We start from the raw sequence: 23620 nt of genomic DNA on the forward strand, positions 1-23620 counted from the left end.
CCAGTGCTTTTCTGATCTTCAGTTCTGTTTCCTATATGGAAAAAAAAATAAGATGGAATGAGAAGGAGTCATGAAAAATTGTGTTGGATAAAGCAACAGGGTTCCTAAGACAAAAGAATGTGGGGACAAAATGAATCAAAATGTCCAGATGAGTGTAAAATATATTATTATTTTATAATGAAAGGTATGAAATTTATATTTTCATTGGAAGATAAAGAGATCAAAATTCGTTATTGATACTGATGAATGCTGAAGAGTAAAGTTAATTAAGGATTCATAAGTGGAAACTTCCTGGTCACCAGTACATTGATGCTCTGAGGAAACTCAAATTCCCACATTGGTGCACTAAAACAGGATAAATGCAGCATTTCTGTAATCTAAAACTGGAACCCAACGGTGTGGGTCAGTTGGTGTGTGAGTTACTCCAGCTCTTCACCACAAGACATCATCAGCCCCTGTCAGCCAGGACTAAAAAGGCTTTTGATACGATCCAACACATTAGTCCTGAGTTCCTGTGCTCTTATCATGCATTAAAAAGAAGACAACGGTATTTCTGCACCAAAAGCTGCTCTCAGGGCCTCCCCCCAGCAGCTCTGCCTCCTGATAACAGGCTGGGTGACAGTGGCTGGATCTGTATCTAAACTGGACTTGGCATCCTTGTCTTAGCTCAGAGCAGATAAAAGGCATTTCCTAGATAGGGTTGTTGGAGAAGAAGCTTCCATCAGGAACCCAACAGTACAACAGCAGATGCAGAGACTGGAAAAACTGTATAACCTCCCCCTCCTCTCACAAAATCTTCCCTCTAATGTTACATCATTCCTCTTAATCTGGGCTGAGATTAAACAAGATTACATTTATGGAGGAATAAAACAACCTGGAAACAATAACGTAGTCCTACCATAACCAAAATCTAATTTAAAGAAATTGCTTAAACAAATAGGGATTAATACAAAAGCTGTCTTCTCCCATGAAAGAAGTCATTTGCATTTAAACAAATTCCTCTGTAGGCAGATGAAATAAAATGACAGGGGTACTATAAAAGGAAAAACATTTGGCAGCAAAACATCAATACTTCACTTTTATTGTTATCTCAAAGACAAAGATGGAAGATTACTTTGTAAACATATTTTTTAATAGGATAATTTTCTAATGAGTGACAGCAGTTTGTGATAAGATTTAAGTTTACGAAGTCTCGCTGTAAAATAAATGTGGTGTTGTGGGACTGGACAAAGTCGGGTATTTTATCTACAAAACACAGCGGCTCTTTCCCAAGGAGGACACTTCACTTGATGCACTTGGTCTCCCCAAACCTCAGGAATCATGCTGTGCTTTTAGAAAAAGTCACAAGAAATTCATTTTTGTGAAATAGTTAAGGATGAAAATGTGTTTTACTACAGACCAGCATGAAAAACACCAACACGAAACAATAAAATCCCCAAATCCTTGCTGCCATCTCATGGATTTCCTTCCCTGCTTAGATTTGGTAGTGCCAGAACTGGCAATTTTAGCTGATCCTGTACTTTTAGAAACACATGGATGTCATGTGAAGACCATGGTTTTAGTAAGAGGTCCACAGGGCTCATAGTGGGCTTTACATTGTTTTGGCAGTTCCATGCTTTCCTTTCAGGAACTGCTTATGGATAATTTTAGCTCTTCCACATCAATGAATTTCCTCTGAATCCTTCAGATTTTCACCCTTCTTCTTCGAGGTGAATGTGGAGCTATTGAGGAACACCAGGTGCTCTGTACCTCTATTTTATTTGTATTCTTGATCTCACAGTTTTTATATTCATCTTTGTTTTAATGATGCTGCATCCTTTAGAATTAAACCTACACTATATTCATTTCCCTTACTTTGGCTTGCTGTGACTGGGGAGAAAAATTACCTTGCCTAAATCAAAGATAAAAGAAACTGAGAAACACCAGAACAAACTGGTGGATGATGGCTATTTCCTTTATTCCCAAGGACCTGGGACAGCCATTGTGCTTATCCTGCTTTTAAAGGAAAAAAAAACCACTTTTCAGATCCTTTCAGGCCAGTCAGGGGTACTGGAAAAAGGTGAGGAGCTGCTAAGAAGGGGGATGAGCTTTGGTGGACATGGAATAAAGTGTGGACCCAGTTAGAAATGAAGGAGCAGAGGGATGTGTGCTTGTGGGACACCTGAGCAGATGGGAAAACCTTCTTAACTCCGGAGAAAGACAAGTCAAAGAGAAGGAAAGTACTGACTAATCTCATAAATGCTTTGAGAAGTCCAACTCAACATTTTCTCGGTTGCTTTTCCAAAAAATCATGGGAAATAAGAACTGCTCGTGCATTACCTTTAGGTGAATCACTTTACCAATGGAACTGGGGCTTACAGGGGACAACAAATTACCAAAAGAGGGGATATATAGATTTTTTGGGGAAAAAATAACAGGTCCCCTCCCTGGTTCTTTGCTTCCTCCTATCTTTACTGGTTTTATTCTTATTTTTAAAATAATTTAACTTTTTCTTTGTACTACAAAACACTCTATGCTAGGAATATTAATGGGTGGGGAAAAAAATATGCAAAAATTATCTCCCTCCTTTTTTTTTTTTTGGTTCATTGCTAGTGTATTGCAATTTTATATGTTCCTCAAGTCCATAATTTTCCCTGCTCACTGTATGAAAAATTATCAAAGGCAATAAAAATAAAAGGAAACAGCACTTTTTGATTTTCATAAAAATATCTCAATAAATAAAAAAGTGGAACAAATTCTTAAAATATCTGGCCAGCCAGACTCTTTTGCATTTTTTCCCACCAGCACCAGCTGTTTTTTGCATACCAGCAGAAGGGACATATTTGCAGATTCAGTTTATGGGAGCTTTGTTTATGCACTGGGTGAGGATTAACCACTAATTTTAATTAATGGGGCAAAACCAAGTTCAAAGAAGACAGAAAGTTTGTAAATCTTGTAAGAGCACTAAGTCTGGCTGTGCTTTTAGATGCAGAAAATGTGCTGCACGGAATTGGCCATATTAACATTTTTCCTGAGGTTTACACACTGATCCTTTCTCCATCACTGTTTCACATGGAATCTCTGGATTTAGTGGATCTTTAACTACACCCTTGTGCCTCCCAATCTTTAGTGTGTCCTCACAATATTTCTGTAAAATGAATATCACTGTTGCCATTTCAGGTGTTCATTGAGCAGGAAACCTGTGAAACAGCAGGCACTTAAACAAAGGGCTTTTTGGAGGTAAATTCTACCCCTGCAAAGTCAACAGTGTCAATACAAAAAGAAGGAAATACACATTTTGATGGAAAAAAATGAGATTTTGCAAGAATAAATCATGTCAAACCAATCTAACTTTCCCCTATGGTGGAATAACAAGCCTTGTAGAGACACAAAGCAAGAAATGTTACAAATCTTGACTTCAGCAAGGCTTTTGTAGACACAGTGATAGACACTGTGATAGACACAGTGTTCTTGTGGTGAAATCGAGGAGACAAAGCTCAGCACTGGCTGAGGAGCTTCTCACAAAACTGGTATCACAGTTTTGCAACAAAATGAAAGGACCTGCGGGCTTTTCCTGTGGTCAGTCCTGAGTCTGAAGTTTAATAAATCTCTTCTGAGGGTTTGTCAAAGATTCAGGATGAATGACAGCAGAATTCCCCAAAGGGAGGATGGTCGAGCACCAGATTAACTTCAGGCTTTTCTACATTGGATTCTCCACACATTTTCCCAAGTGCAAGTTCGACACTTTGGGGACAAGGGGACAGATTCAGTTCAGGTCCCTTTGTGGCTGACGCTGTGTAGCTACAAGATTTAATGCCCTGGAGCAGTTTAATAGGCAAATTACTCATTAGAGATCCAGAATTCAAAATACAAAATTGCAGGTGGAACATTATTAGACTCCTTTCCACCCTGTTTTCACCCCTTCTTGAAAGGTCACTGGCTCTGTCAGGTCACTCCCAGGGCTGGTTTAGAGCTACATCCTTTAAAGCATCACCCAAATAATGGGATCATGAGCTGAGTAACACTGTCCTGAGAAAGGGTTCGGTGAGGTGGGTTGGGTTTGTCTCATGGGCTCCCTGCAGTGTTTTCTAGACTCAGCAGAAAGCCAAGAAATGGAAATAGCAGCCAGTGCTCTAAACTGTGTGACCAAAGCTGTTCAGGCTCATGGCCCAAGGGTCACACACCAGCTTCCAATCCACCTCTGGGAATTCTGGGGAATCCTTACAGAGACTTCTCTTACCTGCATGATCTGTTAAAAGTCCGAAACTCTATGAACTGTTGGAAAAGGGAAAGGTGGATGGAGGGCTGAAAAGAATTGTGTGATTTTACAGTCGGGTTCCTGACTGTGGAATACAAATTAGAGCTTCTGCCCTTCTCCCTGCCCCTGTTCCAGCAGGGAATACCCACACCCAGCGCTCGGGGAGCCACGCACGCAGCTCAGACACGCAGAGACAGGAACCCAGACCCAGCTAAGTAACCAAGAGTAAGCTGAGCTAATGAGTTTAATGAGCTCATACAAAGCAGCTCCATCAGAGAGTCTGGCTTTGATGCCAATTCCCCCGTGGAAGGACTCCTTTCATGTCCCGGGCTACTGTTTAAACCACTGCACCAATTTGCCAGCCCCTGTTAATTTACATCTGTTATTAATGAAGGAGGCAGCATGTGGAGCTGGTGGCAATAAGAAGAATATTTGGTTTATTTCATCCTGCCATAGTTTTTTCCTCAAGGTTTGTCTCATTGAGAGGTGACACCAGGGAGGGAAATAAATAACACGAAGTTCTTTCTGGAGCTGGGCACTCCTCTGCTGCAAACAGCAGCAGCTTTTTTAACCTGTACGTTGAGTTTACTCTTCTGTATTGTAAAGTACCTTATAGTGATCTATAACTCTTTTTTGTGGCACCAATCTGCATGCTGGTTTCTTTGACAACTTAAATACACAGCTCGTGTCTCCTTTATGAATGTTTCTATGAGTGTTTTGATAAAAAACAATAGAAAAAGCACCCGTGAGACCACTGTTAATCAAATTAGAGCCCTTGAAATATTACTTTCTAACAATCAACATTTTAAAGGAGTTTAACAAGCTGTATTTTATCAAACCCCACTGTATCTTTTTCAATAGATTTTAGAGAGACTGTCTCACCTGTTTTGTTTCCCAAGCCCCAGAATGGGAGTGAGAAGAAAACACACCAAATTTCTCAGGAATCATCCCACAGCTGATTCCAAAGTGGTGGTCTAGAGGTTTTATGGTTGCTCTGTGTAATTTTTACAGGCAGAGTGTTGATGGCACACAGAGGAAGGGGATATATCTAGGAAATGAAGCAACACAATAGAAGATTTAGGGTTTAAGTACCTGGACTATCCCTAAGATCCTATTACTAAATTCAGGTATTTCCTACTGTGTCTAATCCAACCCAGCTGGGGGATGCCACCCACTAGTTCAGAAGTCAGTGTTAAAATTGTTAAACAATGTAAATAACTTGCTGTAATTTTAAAATAAACATAGGCACTGAGCTGTTTTCTCCTCCCTGCCCACAAAGAACCGGCAGCAATTCTTTTATTTCAGTTCTGCAGAAATATTTACCGAGGGTTCTGATTAAAGCATTGCACAGTATTAAACTGCCTGTTTAATATTTTAACATTGTGACTTGCAGAGGATACTATCTGGAATAGGGGCATAGGGGTATCTAGAGGCTTTATAATTAACACAATGAGGTCTCAAATCTGAATGAGACTTCTCAGTGCTCCTAAAGCCAAGGCAATAAATGGTGATTTTACATGATTTCTACCACACAATCCGTCAGGAGGGTGAGCAGTGTTGGCCTTCCCGCTCACTTCTGAGCCAATAAATGATGATTTTACATGATTTCTATCGCACAGTCCAACGGGATGGGTGAGCAGTGTCGGCCTTCACACTCATTTGTTGATGAGGTTACCTTTTGGAAAGGAAACAGAGCCCCAAGGAGGGCTGGCACTGATGCACCTGGTTGTCCTGGACCCCCATAAGGACACGGTGAGTGTGTGTGGTTTGTCTTGTGTTCATGCCATCACCAGCTCCAACCACGGCACTGAGGATGTGTCCTTGCCTTGTGCTGCCCCCCTGGACAGACCGGCATTTCCTCCCTTCCCAGACCAAACATATCCACCTCGAGCAATAAAAAATTTATTTCTTAAGTGCTGTAACGTTCACGCAACTGAAACCTTGGTCCTTCCAGGAGTTTTTTGGGTATCCCCAGGCACACCTCCTGGTGTGCCCAGGCTGCACAGCCCCGTGCAGTCACACAGCCAGCCATTCACTGAGTCCCGGGATGGCTGAGGTTGGAGATCACCCAGTCCAAGCCCCTGCCAAGGCAGGGTCACCTGGAGCAGGTGACACAGAAATGTCTCCAGGTGTGTCTGGGATGTCTCCATAGAGGGAGACTCCACACCTTCCCCGTTCCAGTGTTCTGCCACCGTCATGGGTGTTCTTCCTCATGTTGAGGTGGAACTTGTTGTGTTTTAGTTTATAGCTGCTCTCACCCTGTCACTGGGCACCACTGGCAAGAGCCTGGCACCATCCTCCTGGCACCCCTTGGACACATTTGTATGGATTGCAGTCTCCTTCCCCCCTCCCCGGACACTCGGGGATCACTTCCCTGGCGTGCCCCTCGAGGAGGGATGGCAAGGGGTGTGGATGGGGGGCGTCCCTGTGTGCGCAGTGTGGTCAGCGGGGTGTGGGCAGTGCAGTGAGGCCATGTGGGCAGTGGTCAGTGTGGTGTGGGCAGTGCTGTGGGGTGGTGTGGTCAGTGTGGTGTGGGCAGTGCTGTGGGGTGGTGTGGGCAGTGTGGTCAGTGTGGTGTGGGCAGTGCTGTGGGGTGGTGTGGGCAGTGGTCAGTGTGGTGTGGGCAGTGCTGTGGGGCAGTGTGGGCAGTGGTCAGTGCGGTCAGGCCGGTGCGGGCAGTGCTGTCGGGGCCGGCTCTGAGGGCAGTGGTCTCGGTGCCGGCTGTGTCCCTGCCCCGTCCCCTGTCGGTGCCGGCTGTGTCCCCACTCGGTCCGTGCCGGTGCCGGCCCCGTCCCTGCCCGGTCGCTGTCGGGGCCGCGCTCCGTGCGCGCCCCCCCTGCGGGCGGCGGGGGCGGGCGCGGCCGGGCCGCGCTGATCGCAGCGCGCCATTGGCCGCTGTCTGCGCGCACGTCACGATCATGATGAGAATTAATGATCGGGGCCGCTGATTTCATTGTGTGACGCCGGGACCGACCCAGCCGAGCCCGGCCGAGCCCGGAGCCCCCGCGCCGGCCCCGCGCTGCACGGTAAGCGCGGGGGGCTCCCCGCGGGAGGGGCGCGAGCGGGGCCCCCCCGGCGGGAGGGGCGCAGCGGGCGGGCGGGGAGGAGGAAGGAGATGCTGATGATGGTGGTGATGCTGGTTATGATGATGATGATGATGATGATGATGATGATGCCGATCTCCCCCCCCCCGGGCCCGGCGGTGGGGGGGGGGTAAGGGGGCGGCCGCGCGAGCTCGCGCGCGCGGACCCGCCCGGCGCGCGCAGGCGCGGCTGAGCCTCCCCCACACACACCGCGGGGGGGCCGCGCCGGGCACGCGCCGGGACCCGCCGCCGCCGGGGGACCGCGCGTGCGCGTGCGCCCGCGCGCCCCGGTGGAGCGCCCAGTGCGCCTGCGCCGGCCGAGGCCGCACTGCGCGTGCGCGGCGGGCCGGTCAGCGGCGGCTCAGCCCCCTCCGCGGAGCTGTGGGCTTCGGTCACTGGGCCCTCAGCGTCTTCAGGCGTCCTCAGTCCCCTGTGCCTCGGTCACAGAATCATTTAGGCTGGAAAACATCGCTGAGATCATGGAGTCCACCCTGTGCCCAATCCCCACCTTGTCACCCAGCCCAGAGCACTGAGTGCCACGTCTAGGTGTTCCTTGGGCACTTCCAGGGTGGGCACTCCACCACCTCCCTTCCAATATCTGGCAACTTCTTCACCTCTTCTGTGAAGAAGTTCTTCCTGATGTCCAGCTTGAACCTCCCATGGCACACTTACGACCATGTGCTGTCATCTTGTCACTAGTTGCCTCAGTCCCCGGTGCCTTAGCCCTTCAGCCCTTCATTGTCCCTGGTGCCTCAGTTCCCTGTTGGCCCTTCCCCACACCCTGGGTCCTGCTCACCCCCCCATCACTGCAGGCACCCCCCGAGGCAGGGATGGTTCCCCTGGGTGCCGTGGGGATGGCTGGAGACGGAAGGACAGCCATCACTGTTGACTCATGGTGTGAGGCTGAGGGGCCACAGTGGTGGACAGGCAGGGGGCAGCTGGGTGGCCACCAGACATCCTAGATCTTGTTCCCTCTGAGGCTCTTCTAAATTTCTCCAAGGGGTGCCAAGAGAATGGTGCCAGGCTCTTCTCAGTGGTGCCCAGCAACAGGATAAGGAGCAATGGCAGAAAACTAAAACACAGCAAGTTCCACCTCAACATGAGTAAGAACTTCTTTATGTTGAGGGTGGCAGAGCACTGGAACAGCTGCCCAGAAAGGGTGTGGAGTCTCCCTCTCTGGAGACATTCCAAACCCACCTGGACACAGTCCTGTGCCACCTGTGCCAGGTGACCTGCCTGGGCAGGGGGGTTGACCTGGATGATCTCCAGAGGTCTCTTCCAACTCTAGCTGTTCTGTGATTCCACCTCTCAAATGCATATGTGGATGCTCCATCCCTGGAAGTGTCCAAGGCCAGGTTGGACAGGGCCTGGAGCAACCTGGTCTAGTGGAAGGTGTCCCTGCCCATGGCAGGGGGTGGAAGGAGATGGACTTTAAGGTCCTTTCCAACCCAAACTATTCTGTAATTCCATGATATCGGCCTGTTGTGGTGCCAGGCACAGCCCGTGTGTGGTGTGAACAGGGGGGCCTTGTGCTGCCAGACTTTACTCCTCAGATGTTTGGGGATGAGGGGGAAGAAGTTGGCTGTGCTGTTCTGGAGGGATGGTGGTGCCCTGGAAGTGCTTGTGGAGCACTTTCCTGCCCCAGGCAATCCCCAACCCTGTCTCCTGCCCTCTGTTAACCTGGGGCTTCTGATCCTATAGGTAAGATCTGATACTATGGGTAAGATCACACATAACTAACCAAAGTAGTTTTATGTCCTCCAAACTGGAGTCCTGAAGCAGCTCACACCTTCACAGTAACACAGCATTTTAGTATCCCTTTTTCCTGGCACAGGTCTTACAAACACGTACATGCTTTATTTAAAACATGTGGTTAATCCAGCTGCAGTCAGGAGTCTCATTTGCATCAGTAAAGTGGGATGGGGATGCATAAACCTGTGGAGTTGTGGTCATGGGTTATTATGTTATTAAGTTACTGAGGGCTGTCTAATTTGTCCCTAATAAAGGGCTGCATTTTATAGGTAGGACTGTAATACAATCCTACAAATGCTGTACTTAGTGGAGAGGGAAGCAATTATGCTGCGAGTCACGGATATTTAGAAGTAGTTTTACAAGCTGGGCTGTACATTACACGTACCCAACCATCAGCCTCACCCACTGCACGGGGAGCGTGTAGCTCTGACTGGTTTGGCCTGTGTAGGAAAGAGGCACCAACCTGCCAATTCAGGTTATTAAACATTGTTGCTTGATGTGTATCCAGTAACCCCACACATTACAGGGTTGGTTGGTTGGTTGTTTTCTTTCCACTGGGGATGTACAAGAAATGGTGAGGTTTTGGCAGCTGTGGGAAGTGAATGAGGTTCCTAAAGCTGGAGGGATAGTGTCACTACTGCAGTCTTGTTTAATTTATGTCTGGAGTACATTTCTTATCATAGTTCCAGTTTGGTCTCAGATTTATATTGGCACTGAGACTTGTTGGTTTTTTACCACAAGAGATTGTGGAGGGAACAGAAAAAAAGATAAATAGAGGAGTGTGCTGATTTTCTTGTTATACCTGTTATGGATGGACAGACTAAAACAGAAATAGGCTTTGCAAGATGACTTTTTTATAAATAAATACTTGTTTGGTGCTGAAGGTAAAAAAGAAAACTCTCAGAAACTGCTTGTTCCCTTTTATCACTCTGTGTTAATCCCTGACAGTTTTATTATGTTTTATACCATGAAGATTTTTATACTTAGTTACTTTGTGGTGGCTTGTGCTCTGAGTGAATTATTTATTATTTATCACATCCAAGACTATTTTTTTGTTGCTGTTTAAAATGACTGTAGTTGGAGATTTTATTTCCTATTTTCAAAGTAAATACTATTAATGTAGTGTTCTGTAGAGATTTACTTTGTAAAAGTTTACTTGGTTTAACAGTCTTAATATTTAGATACTTTTGGACACTGAGATTATACTGCTGTACTTGTAGGCAGACTTTTTTTCCTTCTTATGCTACTTCTTTATTTTTGTCCCTTTTTTTGCCCCCAGATTTTTCAAGTCATTCCAGAACAGTTAAGTAACTCCTGAATTATTTGATTACATGATTATTCCCATTTTCTTTCAGTTGTTCTTTCTTTTGTCTTACTCCTTGACATCAAGTTGTTTCCATTAGTTGCTAAAAATGTATGACCTGCCTTCACCAGGTCTCCCTGGAGAGATTCCTAATTTCTGGCTGTTGAATAAAGTAACTGGGGTGGAAGGACTGGGCATTTGCAGCAAACCCTGTGGGACAATACCCTGAGTGCCTGTTCTGTGAAGGAAATGTTCAGGAGCAAACTCTGCTTTAGGTCTCCGTGTTCTCCTCTTTCCACTCCTGCTGGCTCTTCCCAGAGAAGGGAAGGAAGGATGATACTGTGAAAAAGTTGCTTAAACAGCTTAAGAAGCCTGAAAAATTCAGCTGTAAGATCAACCTTAATGTCACCTGACAAGGAGCCGCTGTGACAGTCACAGGGTGTCTGTGGAATTGTCCTTGGGACAAACTGAAGGGCAGGGAGTTCCCATCTTTGACCTTGTCACTGATCACTCTGGGATCTCCCACATGTCACAGTCCCTGCTTAACACTGGGGCTACATTTACATCTCCTAAATCACCACACGTATCAGAGGATCTTACCATGCTAAGTTTTTTAATTAGTATTCAGTTTAGAAAGGGAATGAAGAACATCTTCATTCTGTCGGGTTCACTGTAGGTTGAGGATTGGGAGACCCCCAAAGTGAAGAGTTATGTGATGTTAGTTGGCCTAGGACACATCCCAGGGGTGGAGGTGCTTTTTCATTTGTCACAGGTTATTCTCTGCGCTGTCAAGACTGCAAAACACTTGGCCAAGGCTGCTTTATTTTGCTAGAACAGGTAGATGTTGAATCCTTAAGTACTGCTTTGCCACCTTGTCTTTTATTGAAGTGAAAATGCAGCTTACAGTCATGGAATTTGTTTGCATAATGCTTTGCCTGATTTTTATTAAATTTCACGGAGTTCTTTTCTGTAACAAACTCTCTTTTCAGTGCCAATGTGTTGCCAACCAGCTGGACACCCGGCTTCCCAAAAGCTCACATGCATGTTTGCTAAGCTTGGCAAGTCAAGATCAAAATGAAATTATGATAAAAATCCATGTGGATTTCTAACTTGGAGTCTGAGGTTCAAGACAAAGGTGAGAAATCCTGAGGCTGGAGTGCTCTGTAGGTGCACAAACTGGGAAAAGGAGTTTGTTTCCTTAGAAGTTACTGAGGTTGTTTTAAATAATGTCTGTGATGAAGGAGTGTGACCTGCTGATTCCCTTGGTACTGATGTGACTGCTTCATGTTCAGTAATTTTAGCACTTTTTAAGTGATTTTCCGTGTTGGAGAAAATGTAAGACTTAATGTCTTGTTCTAACTGCAAAATCTGATGCTAAATAGGTAATACTTCCAAAGAAAATAACCAGTGTAATCCTTTGATGAATATACCCTGTGTTAATTTGTCTCAGAGACAGTAACATTATGTTCTCACAGATGTTTGAGTGCTCAATGTGGGTCAGTTCCCAGGTGTGGGCAGAACTTGTTGCCTGTGAAGATGGGACATGCAGAGGCAGCTCTTCATTGATTAACTCTGGACTTCATGGTGTTCTAATGGAGCTTCCAAACCTCCAGGAACTGGTTTATTCAATGCAGGGTACTGTTTTAGATATTCAAAATAAGGACTGAAGAATTGCTGATAGCAAACTGATTTCCTGCTGGACTTTAAAGGTGATGTAATATCAGTGAACTTTGCACCTGCCAGAGACAGAGTATTGCCAAACATCCTACACACTGGTGTGAAATTTGTGGGAAATGGTCCAGAACTGTCTATTGATTTAAGATTCAGTATATCTAAGACACAAAATGCTTTAATAAATTCTCACCTGCTTAATTGGAGGTTTAGATGTTGGAATGTAAACTCAAGTTATGACTCAGCCACCATAACTCCATGTCTGTAGGATCCTGTAATTTAGTTATTTAAATCACTTTCTGATGGCCTCTCACAGATGCCCTGAGCTGGACTCAGCTGGGTTCAAGGCAGAGGGTACTCAGGAATCTTCCCAGTTGGCAGGTGTAGCTCACAAGTGATTAAAATACACTGCAAAAATGAGTTATTAAACCAGGCCATGACCTCTCTGGAGCTTAGCTGGGCCAAGCCTGTCAGACAGTTTATCTGAAGTTCAAGTGATTTAATCAAAATGCTCCACCCTGTCTTTATCTAAATTACAAATGTCAAATGCAACAATGAAAGTGCTTTAACATAGAAGTGACCTTGGATACAGAAATCCCCATAATTAAAAACGTGTCAAGGACCTGTCACACATCTTCCCTCGAAGGTCATCAGGTCTGACTCTAAAAATTTATCTTGCAATGGGAAGAGTCTTCACTGGAGCTGATGAACTATTTGGAGAGCATGATGTGATGAGCCTGTGGATGGAAGTGCTGAGCTTTGGGATGACACAGCTGGATCTGGGAACATGGAAGGTTCATAACTGGTTCTGATGGGGTTGTTTGTGGGAACTGAGCTCCACTAAATAGAACAGGACCTCTGGTACTGAAAGAGGAGTAGCCAGAAGTGGAAGCTGGGCCCTGCCAATTGTTCAAGGACCACAAAACTGCCTCTTGTGTGTCCTTTAGAAGGAACATAAATCAGTCAGTGGCCATGTCACCGTGTGTATCCATGTGGGACATCTGAAGGCAGTTCCCAACATTATAGAGTAGATTATTATGAACTTTATTGATTTGTTAATGGACTAATAATTGTCTCCTCTGTTACTTGCTATAAATTTCTTTAAACAGTAGATTATTCAGAGCCAGAGTCTCCTTTGCCCAGCTCTGGCTGTGACTGAATACCTGTTCTGGGGGAGGCAGAACTCAGGCAAAGCCTGATTTGTCATGTAGCTGGTGGTGCTGCATTTAATAATGCACTGCACTGAGAGGGGGAACAGGAGTTGGGAACAGAGGCAAAAGAGATGATTGAAAAATCATCTTCTGTTTTAACTATTATTTCAAAGAAACAGTAATTTTTACAAATTGATTTTTCTGTTGTCTGTTGACATAGAGAGAAAAGTAAACTCTGAAGTCACAGCTCTGGCCTACAAGCATTTTACTCCAAATTCTAGATATTAATCTTTTTTCTTTATACAGGCCTGTTGAACTCTAACATCCATTACCATTACATAGTGTAATCATCTTGGAGAATAATATGAAAGCAGTTGGGTGTCTGCTCAAGCTTTTGAGCCTTTAATAATTTTATTTGCTCTATATCAGAAAGCAGTTCTTGTACAAAGATTAGGTCTATCACCACGCTCCTTTCCGTTGAGTGTTTTCAAAAAAAGCTTAGTGGCTGCAAAGGGTTCCCTCATCCCCTTTATTTCCCTACAGGATGATGGTGAGGTTTCTTATTCTTTAGTTTGTTCTGCATTATTATGATACATGTAACTGTATTAAAGTGACAATTTTGCTTCCCAAGGCACAAAGTTGGATGCAGGTTGTTCCTGGCCAGCACTTACTGTGCTTTGTTTAGGACAAATAAAGGCCCTGTTCTGGAAATTGGTGATGATTGGGATCTTCTTTCTGATCTCTAACCACAGGATTGTATTTTTGCTTGTACCAAGAACATAAAGCTCCAGTTTGCCCTCAGGAGTCTGTTCTGCACTTGGTCATATTCAGCTGTGTGCTTTACCAAGCCAGGGTGTGAGTTGTCACGTGTAACAAAACCATGTGTGGTTTAATGTGTCCATCAAACTGCTACCCTGTCCTGGGCCACCTCCTGTCCCCAGGAACAGCGAGATTCTTGCAGGGACCCAGTGCTGGGAACAGGACTGAGGAATTGCTGCTGGCTCTGGAAGAGCCTGGGGCTGATCCTGGTTGAGTTCCTCAGCACCACTGTGGACAAACCAAGGAGCAGGAACACATCCTGAGGTCCTGCAGTCAGCATTGGCTCATACCCCTGGAAAAAACCCTTACATGTTCTTAAAAATCCTGATTTCCTGCCTCAGGGTGCAGTTCCACAGGAGCTGGACCTTTCTCAGCCCAGGCTGTGACACAGGCTGTCCCTCCTCTGTTCCTCTGCAGTATTTGCATTGGGTGACTCCAGAGCTGCCTAAAGCCCTTCCTGGGGGTGTTTTGCCCCAAGTTGGTCTCCAGTTCTTGATCTTTGTGACTTTGCAGCTGGAGGTGCTGGTGCTGACACGGCAGAAGGACCAGCCATCACAGAGGGTAGGATTTGATGAAGGTGGAGACCGTGGAAACTTCACTCCTGTCAAACAGTCACCTTTGTTTTATCTCGGATTTTGTCTCTTTTCTTGGTAGGTGAGGAGAAACCTGCTGATATTGGATCTGCTGATGTTACTCTGTTTTGCCTAATGCCTTTATTTTATTTCATTTTTTTTTAAGGGAGAAACTTTTTCTTTGAAACTAGAGCCTCATGGACTTAACAACACAATGTAATATTTATTTATTTATGAAAAGCTGTCAGTGTTGTTGCAGACTTATAATTCACCTGCTCAGCTTCAGTCTGTCACAAAGAAATCAAATGCTGACTGTAACAGGTTTTTTTCTTAGAAAGTAAGTAAAAGCATTTGTAAAAGATTCTGTAGAGAAAACATGTCAACCCTTAGTGTTATCACAGGTATAAATGAGAGCCTGTGTATTCTGCAAGTCTTACAGTTTTTATTCCAACTTTCAGAGTATCTTCTTTTATTTCCAGATGAATCTGCGTTCTGTATTTACTGTAGAACAACAAAGGATATTGCAGCGTTATTATGAAAATGGAATGACAAATCAAAGTAAAAATTGCTTTCAGCTCATATTACAGTGTGCACAAGAAACAAAACTGGACTTCAGTGTGGTCAGGGTGAGTACTGAGGCCTTCCAAATTTGTTTGTTAAACTTGTACACATTTATTGCTTTACATAAAATATTTAGAGATGTGGAGTCTCTCAACTCCATCATTGCCTTAAATCAGGCTTCAGTGTGTGTATGTGACATGTTCATTTTTATAGTTTGTTTTCACTGGAATGTCTTCACATGACTGTTGTATTTAGCAGAGGCCTGGGTTGCACAAGGAGTAATTTTTGTTTGTCTTTTGCTGGGATTTTTTAAATTAGTCTTTAATAAATTACAAATTAGTTTGCCCTGTAGAAACTTTGTGCAATGTATTGTATGAGAGCAAGAAGCAAGGTCATGTTATTAAGAGACTGTTCTTAAGCTAAAGAAGTTTCTATAAGCTGATGTATTTGGGGAATAACTGTGGAACTATTTCTTTCTCTGTCACACTTGTATTCCACATCACAATCATAAATATTGTGGTCCCTCATGGCTATTTACAGTGAGGACATTCTTTTCTTATAAAACAAGAATGTCACCAGGGCTAACAGGAGCTCTTCCAAAGTCTATGAATTCCACAGGAAGGGAAATAATAATCCCTTTGTGAAACACTAGACACAAAATGGCTCTTGGCCGAGAGCAGAAATAGAAATCATGAAGCATTAGCTGAAAAAATAACAAGGGCAGTGCAGCTCCCAGGAGCTGCTGCAACACTGGACACTGAGGAGGAAGAAGAAGTGAGACCAGTCTGGGTTGTTTTTTATTTGGTTTACCAGTGATATATCGACAACAACAACCCTTCCTGCTCCCTGATTATTACCTGGATTCCCCTCCCTCACAATAGTCTGGAAACATTAAAAGTGTCCTTCTGAGCTCTTGGTGGTGGGAAGCTGTGAAAGTCAGCCAGGGATTGAGGCTTCTGGAACAGGCAGACAGTTGTAACAGGAATCTGGATGCTGATGGTGCACTGGGGGCCTGCTCTGCTATTTTTATGCTGATTGAATGTCCTGGAGGAGGCAGCCAGTCTCTCCTCTCTGGGCAGTCCTCCTTCACTCTCCAGATTTCCTTTCCCTCTCAGTTTCCCTTCCTGCAGTAAAGTATCAAGGCCTTTTTCCTTCAGTTTTATTCCCTTACTGAGCCCTGATTTGCAACCCTTAGAACTCGTGAAGGGTTTTTTTTGCCACTTGTGAAGTGCAGTCAAAACAGACCCAGTGTTTGTCCTGCATTTATCATATTTTTGCATGGTCTTACCCTTCTCTTCTTTACACCCCTCCTTCCTTCCTCTCTTAATTCCCCCTTTTTTCCTTTTTTTTTTTCCTACAAAACTCTTGGTCAGTGACTAGTTCTCCTTTGTACAACGTCCAGCAAAATGATACTTGGGTTCCAGCTGGCACTTGCAGATATGATTGTAATAGGAACATGAATTCCCTAAATGCAACTTATACTTCAAATATCATAACTCCATGAATGCATTCTTTCCCAGAATCAGGATTTCTGCCATCTCATCCCACTGAACTGCATCCAGTCTTTCCAGTCTTGAGCTGGGTTGGAAAGAAAGAAAAGTCCTATTTTCCCATTTATCATTTGGTGTAAACCTCTACAGATCTTAATCCTGCAATACATAAAATCTATTCTCCCTTGCAAAATTAGGAAATCTGAAGAGTATTTGTAATCTTTCCAGTCTCCAAGATGGCAAATACTTTGTCTCCTCTCTTCCTTCTTGTGTTCATCATCTGTGGCTTTATTAAGTTTCAGTGTAACCCAGGTAATTTTGCTAACCTTACCTAAGCCTTTGTTCTTTTTTTTTTGTTTTGCCAATTCAGTTTTAAGCCTTTTGGGGAAGTTCAGGTGGGTGTTTTGGATAAATGGTGGGAGTAAGAACTGGGAACACAGTCAGGAGGACTCTCAGCAGAGTCAAATCTGACTTGTGCTGTCTCATGAAACTGTATTTTATTATTAGTGCTATTAAGGTATTTGCATTTCTTAGAAAGCATTTATTTTCAGGAAAACTGTAAGGAAAACGTTCATATTTTAGTTCTGTACAGCTGGAAAAGTTAGGGATGAAATCTCTTTTCCTGGTCCAAAATTTGCAGTGTCTCCATTCAGTTGTAATTTCTCTCTTGAAAGTTTACTGACAGAGCAGAAATTAAAAAAAAAAAAAAGTAAAATTTAATCTTCTAAATCTGTTTTATACAGTAAAGGAAAATAACTTGAGGTCTGTGGCTATAAATTCTGTTTTTAAATTGGTTTTTAAGGAGAAAAATGTCATCACTAGTAGCTCAGATTTTACTGCATGTAACAAATTGGCCTCAAATTAGACATTTTGCAAAATTTGACACGCTTCCCCATCTGCTTCAAACCACAGCACGTTTCAACCTGTGCACAACTGCCACAGTGCCTGCATTTCTCAAATATTTTTTTCCTCTACTATCTATTACACAAAACCATATACTGTCATTGTTACTGTCAGGAATGTCCATAATGGCAAATTTCAGTTGGAATCTAATCCCTGTAGTCCTGATCTTGTCTATCAGTGTCTTTCAAAAGCAGGTTTTGACCTCAGATCTTGATTTTTGCGGCTGGCAGAGGAGGAATTAGCCCATAGGTCTGAGTACTTCACAAAATTGTTTTCTTCTTTTTCTTCCCCCCCTCTTAATTCTAGAATTGGCAGCTTCTGTTCGAGGCAGATTTGAAGGTCGTATCTCTCAGTTACTGGGTTACAAAAATTTAGCTCCATACCAGAGTGATGGCTCTGCAGTCTAAGGTGCTGAACATTAAAAACTTAAATTTGGGGGGATTAGTCACAGTGGTGACAATGAAACACATCTTGAGGGTAATTTTGGGAGAGAAGGCATGATACAGCATCAGGATTTTTGAGAAACTGGGGCTTTGGCATTGAGACTGGGCTTCTCCTGTGTATTAGTGTGTGGATCCCAAGCAGGAGGGGCCTGGATTTCCACTCTGTGTTGTTCAGGCCCGGATTTCCACCCTGTATTGTTCAGACTCTGCATAATCAGTCGATGATTTACATATTTCTCAACTTAGGTCACAACTTGAACACTTAACATTTCACCAGACCTGCTTCAAAACGGAATTGCCTGATTTTTGTGAGTCTTTAATGCCTCGTGTCGTGTTTGCTGTTGTTGGTTGCAGACGTGGGTTGGCAATAAAAGGAGGAAGATGAGCAGCAAGAGCGCGGTGGAATCCGGAGGGACCCCCCCAGGGACGGCCCCTGCCACCCCCTCAGTGCCCCCAGAAGTTCGGAACGTGGTCAATATTGCCCGATCCCACAGCCAGCAGTCCTCCTGGACCTCTTCTAATAATGATGTGATAGTGACTGGGATTTACAGCCCTGCCACCTCCTCGGGCAGGCAGGGATCCACCAAACACACCAACGCTTCCATGGCAGAGATGCACAAAACCTCCATCCCGAGGCTCCCGGGGAAAGGCAACGCGGAGTTCCAGCAGCAGCACATCCCTCTAGGACGACAAGTACCACACTGTAAAAATGCTTCCCTATTAGTAGGGGAAAAGACCATTATTTTATCCAGGCAGACGAGCGTGCTCAATTCTGCAAACTCCATTTACAGCCACACGAAGAAAAGCTACGGCGGCTCCTCGGTGCAGACGGCGGAGCTGGTGTTACCTCAGAAACCCATGATATGCCACAGGCCCTGCAAGGCTGAGCCCGTGGGCTGTCACAGGTCACATAAACCGGAGCACGTGGCTCTGGCATCGCACGTGCCCCACGGGCAGAGGGCTCACCCCAGGGACCCTGCCTGTAGCACCCAGAACCTGGAGATCCGCGAGGTGTTCTCCCTGGCGGTGACGGACCAGCCCCAGAGGATGGTGGCGGGAAGCACAACGCAGAAACATTCCTCTCTGGAGGGCAGCTGCCTGTCCATCGCCATGGAGACGGGGGACGTGGAGGACGAGTACGCCAGGGAGGAGGAGCTGGCATCCATGGGAGCACAAATCCAGAGCTACTCCAGATACTGTGAGAGCAGCAGCTCTGCTCGAGTGGAGAACCAAAGCGCAGCCGTGTCGGGGCCGGGCCGCAGCGGGGGCTGTGGGGCACAGGGGGGCAGTGCCAGGGACCTGCCTGACAGTGTTCTCTACCACAGCAGAGATTACCACCTCCCTGCACGGACCTCACTGCACAGCACAGCCAGCACAATGTACAGCGGTGCTAATGCATCCAGGAGTACCTTTTCTCCTCATTTTACATCTTCAAGTCAACTGAGGCTGTCACAAAACCAAAATAATTACCAGGTAATCCATCAGTTTATCTCTGTCTTCAAACCTTGAAGCCGAGGTTGTAGATAAATACTGTATACAAATATAATGTAGATAAATGTTATCTCTCAAAGCTGGTGGCTGCTAAGCAATAGGTTCACCTTTCTGCAGGCTTCTACACCTTTCAGTGGAGATAGTTCCTTCTCAAACACAGTGCAGGCAGCACTGCAGGGTGGTGCCACTCTTACCTGTCCAGCTGAGCCCCTGGTAGCTGTATATTGAAGATCAGTGAGGAGTTCATCAATTCAACAGCTAAATTTTGGGTGCAGGAGGGTCATACCCATGAGCTGATGCTCAAACCTGAGCCAGCAATACCCCGGGCTGTTCTGTGTGCACACACATCACATGTGGCACAAGAACATGGGATGCAGTTGCTCACCCTCATTGATGTCAGCTTGGATTCCTGTACCCCCTGTGCAGGTGCCAGTCTCCTGGAGCTGTGTCTGTGAGGGATTAAGATCTCCTGTGAAGAGTTAACATGATGGGACACACTCAGGGAGCAAATATTCATCCTTTCCCGCAGTGTCTAATTCCAGTAGCAGTTTTACATTCAACCCCTTTATTCCTCACCCTGTACAAAAGTCCCTTTAGTGATCCTGAGGGGAAAATTAAATGCAGATAATTGAAGAAGTAAAAGATGTTCAGAAGAAACTGCAACACTTGACACATTTTTTTTTTTATTATTTGTTATTACTAGGGGAGAGAGAGTTGTGCAGAAAACATCCAAATTGGTATTTTTCATGGATTTTTATGTCATGTGGCATGACATAGCCTAGAGACACTGAGATAAAAGTCTTTTAAAGCTGGCAGGATGTGATCCTGCATGTCTTACCTTCATGCATTGGCTTGTTATTGCCTTTTTAATTTATCCTGAAAATGAACCATGTCAGCACCATACCAGCTTTTCCTGTGCTTTGCTCAGTGGGATAAGGGAGCAAGACTTTGCGGAGTGCTTTTTATTTTTTATTTCCTTTTTTCCTGACTTGTTCCTATCTCGTGTGAGGCTGTGAAAGAAAGCTCTTGAGTCCGAGTAAGTGCCACTTTTCACCCAAATTATTGCTTTTCTTTTTAAACCTGAGGTTTGATGAACAGAAATACTCTGGAGTGAATTCTGTGGAGTAGGTGGGACATCAGACGAGCTGTTCTTCCCTTTCTCCCTTCTCTCCCTTAGGCTGTCAATGTTTGCTGTTACTGTTCTTACTTGAGTTGTAAAATTCATGAAATGCTGTTTTCTTTTGACATCCCAGTTTCATAGGAAAGGAAGGGCTGTAAATGTGCAGATTTGTCCGGTGAAGGGCTGGTAGAAGTGCTTATGGTCAAGTTAAGGACATTTTTCTAAAGTTTCATGAAGTGAAATCCATTAGTGACACCTCCAGCTCTGTGCTCATGGAGCTTATTTCACTCTTGAAAAAACTTCGGAGAGATTTATTTCCTCTGTTTTTATTTTTTTTTTATGAAATTTGGAATAACTTTGATTTTTTGGGGGCAGGGATGGTCCTTTCAAACAGCTGAAACAGTTCATGGTAGGTGACATTTTATCCATCTGGGTGGTGTGATATAGATCAGGACAAGATCTCTATAACTGTTTTTAGGTTTTTTCTTTTACTTCACCCCTGTTATAATAATGTACCTATTTTTTTGAGAACTGAACTCATCTGTACTTGTTTGACCTCCCTGTCTGCCTCAGGGACCTTGTTCTTTGGATTTGGGAATGCAACTTATATGGAGGGAGCTTTTTTTTTCCCCATCATATCCCTTTTCATTCCAGAGTTTTAAACCTTGGAAAACCTGAGCAGGTTGCTATTAATTCCCTTATTGCTGTGAGCAGGCACCCTGTGAACCTCCTGGCTATTAGAGATTTCATAAGGTGCTGTCTGAATCCTTTTCTTGTAGTCAGTTCATGTTCATTTTATTGCCCATGTTTAGCTAATTTATCCAGCAGCATAGGAAGGAAAATCCTTAAACTTGGGGAGATCTTCCTGAATTTAAAAATAGATTAAACTTGAGCTAAATAATTATTGCACTAGTTGGAACATCCAAGCAGATGCTTCTTCAAAGTCAGGACTGTGTGATTTGTGTTTTGATGAAGTAATTACTGTCGTGTATTGGTGAGGTATCTAATTAGCAATTAGTTATAGCTTCCTTACTGGTTCAATTAATCAAATTCATGTTAGTGTAACTTAAGACTAAATTTAATTAAGTGATCAATTTTAATGCCTGAGGAGTTTCAGTAAACAAATTGTTCAACCTTCTTCCTTGTCTTAGTTTGACTTTTAAGTGTGTAGAAGTAGAGAGGCTGTTTGTGCTGTCCTTGAGGCTGAATTGGGGTTTAGTCTTGCTTTCTTCCCCCTCCCAAGGGGACAGAAATACTGTTGAAGATGTGTATTTTTAATTACTTTGTTAAAAACACTGAAACACAGTATGTAATTTAACCCTATCTACTTTAAGAGAGCATCCAAAGCCTTTCAGTCAGAATAGATTATGCAGGTGTATATATATATTTATTTAATTATAGAGTTGGCTTCAGGGATGCTGCTTTGTAGACTGAGTGGGGAGAACCTGTGAGGTTCCTGCAAAAACACCACATGTGGCCCCAAGCAGTGCTGGAACACAGCAACCAGCTCCTGGTTTGGTCCAGTGCACTGAATTTAGGATATAAAATCTACAGGTGAATTGGGAAAAGATTCTTTAGCTCCCTGTATAGTGTAACCCCTTTGATGAAGGGACAGCTCGAGGGTTGCAGCACCTCTGAGTGTCCCTGGCAGATCTGCAGTTTCTGAGGCACAATCTCTGAGTCAGGCATTTCAGGTCATCACTTTTGTAGCTGTCCCAGTTGGACCAGGACTGGAGTTATGCCTGTGGATGCAGAATAATGCTGCATCTCACTCTAAAAATACACACATTCCCCCCCCACAAAACCCTAACTCCAACCCTTCTGCCTTTTTTCATCACGACACTTTAGAATTCTGCCATGCACGTTGTCTTTCAGGCAGTTCTGCTGAGATGAACTTGACTGTATTTGGCCTTCTACCTGTCAGAACCTGTGTGCATTTGTGTTCCTGGCAACCCTTAATGCTCTGCCAGGCTGAGTTTGCTTTATTCACACAGAAAAGCACCTTTTCTTTGTGGCCCCATTGGAAATTTGTGAAGAGGAGCCACCTGGGTGGATGCTCAGGGTGCCTTTACAGTGGATTCTGTGGTGTGAAGCTGTTGTGTGGGATATGGGATAGTAATAGATGTAACAAGTTTATACAGAGTTTATGACATGTGTGTGCAGTGAAGAAATTAATATTTTAGCCTTAAAATCTAATGCAGATTTGCCCTTAGGAGGGGATGGTGCTCATTTCTACCCCCATCAACCCACCGTGTGCTGTAATGAGAAAGTGTCTGACCTTGGGCAACCTCCAAGTGCTTCCAGCTGAAAGCTTGAAGAATAAAAGTGTCTTGTGTGCTTGTACCCCAGCCAGCTGTCCCAGGGATGCTGGTTTGGTTGTGCTCATGCTGCAGGAATTATCAGGAGAGCACCTTGCAAGTATAAAAACTATTAGTGGAGTTTGGCTCAGTCAGCAGAACCACACAGGTTTTTCTTCCTCAGATTGCAGATACGACTTGAGATGTATTAATGTAAGAGCTGTGTTTAGTGTCTCAAGCATTGCTTGTCTGCAGCAAAGATGAACATGGAATCCTAAATAACCCTAAAATATTCCAGGCTACGCCACATTTCAGAGGGCCAGGGAAAACAGTCCGAGATTATTATTTAATAATGTCTGACCTCTAGGAATGATGGGGAAGCAATGGAAATTGAGGCAGCTAACCTTTGCCTTCACACCCCTTCTCTTTCCTTCTCCAACCTGATATCCCTAACTTTTCTGCTAATGCTCAAATCCTTGTCAATCTGACAGTGAACAGTATCGTGATGAACACGAGAGCATTTTTTCAGAAAGTTTAATTGGTGTAGTTTAGAAAACTGTTGGACATCAGCCCTTAGTTCTGTTGGACATCAGCCCTTGTCTGACTCGTCTGCTCGTTCCTGCCAGTCTGGGGACAGGCTGAAAGTGAAATCTGGTGAAATACAAGTTTTGAGATACTCATTATCTTACCCTCACCCGAAGAAAAACAGTGTTTTAGTCTTAACAGT

At 44.3% G+C, this 23620-nt stretch overlaps 1 protein-coding gene across 2 annotated transcripts in view; it reads left to right on the forward strand.

Annotated features, from left to right (window-relative positions):
- Positions 1-7152: 7152 nt before the first annotated feature.
- HDX (highly divergent homeobox) overlaps positions 7153-23620 on the forward strand; it is a 42291-nt gene continuing 25823 nt past the window's right edge. For both annotated transcript variants that reach the window (XR_001875465.1, XM_017818823.1), the window contains exons 1-4: positions 7153-7263; positions 11365-11510; positions 15068-15214; positions 18340-19458. Coding sequence is in view for 1 of the 2 variants with exons in the window: in XM_017818823.1 (XP_017674312.1) it covers positions 15068-15214; positions 18340-19458 (1266 nt within the window). In the remaining variant the exon portion in view is untranslated. The remainder of the gene's footprint in view (positions 7264-11364; positions 11511-15067; positions 15215-18339; positions 19459-23620) is intronic.

Source organism: Lepidothrix coronata, unplaced genomic scaffold (genome assembly GCF_001604755.1).
Source record: "Lepidothrix coronata isolate B3197 unplaced genomic scaffold, Lepidothrix_coronata-1.0 Scaffold2, whole genome shotgun sequence".
Taxonomy (NCBI): Eukaryota; Metazoa; Chordata; class Aves; order Passeriformes; family Pipridae; genus Lepidothrix; species Lepidothrix coronata.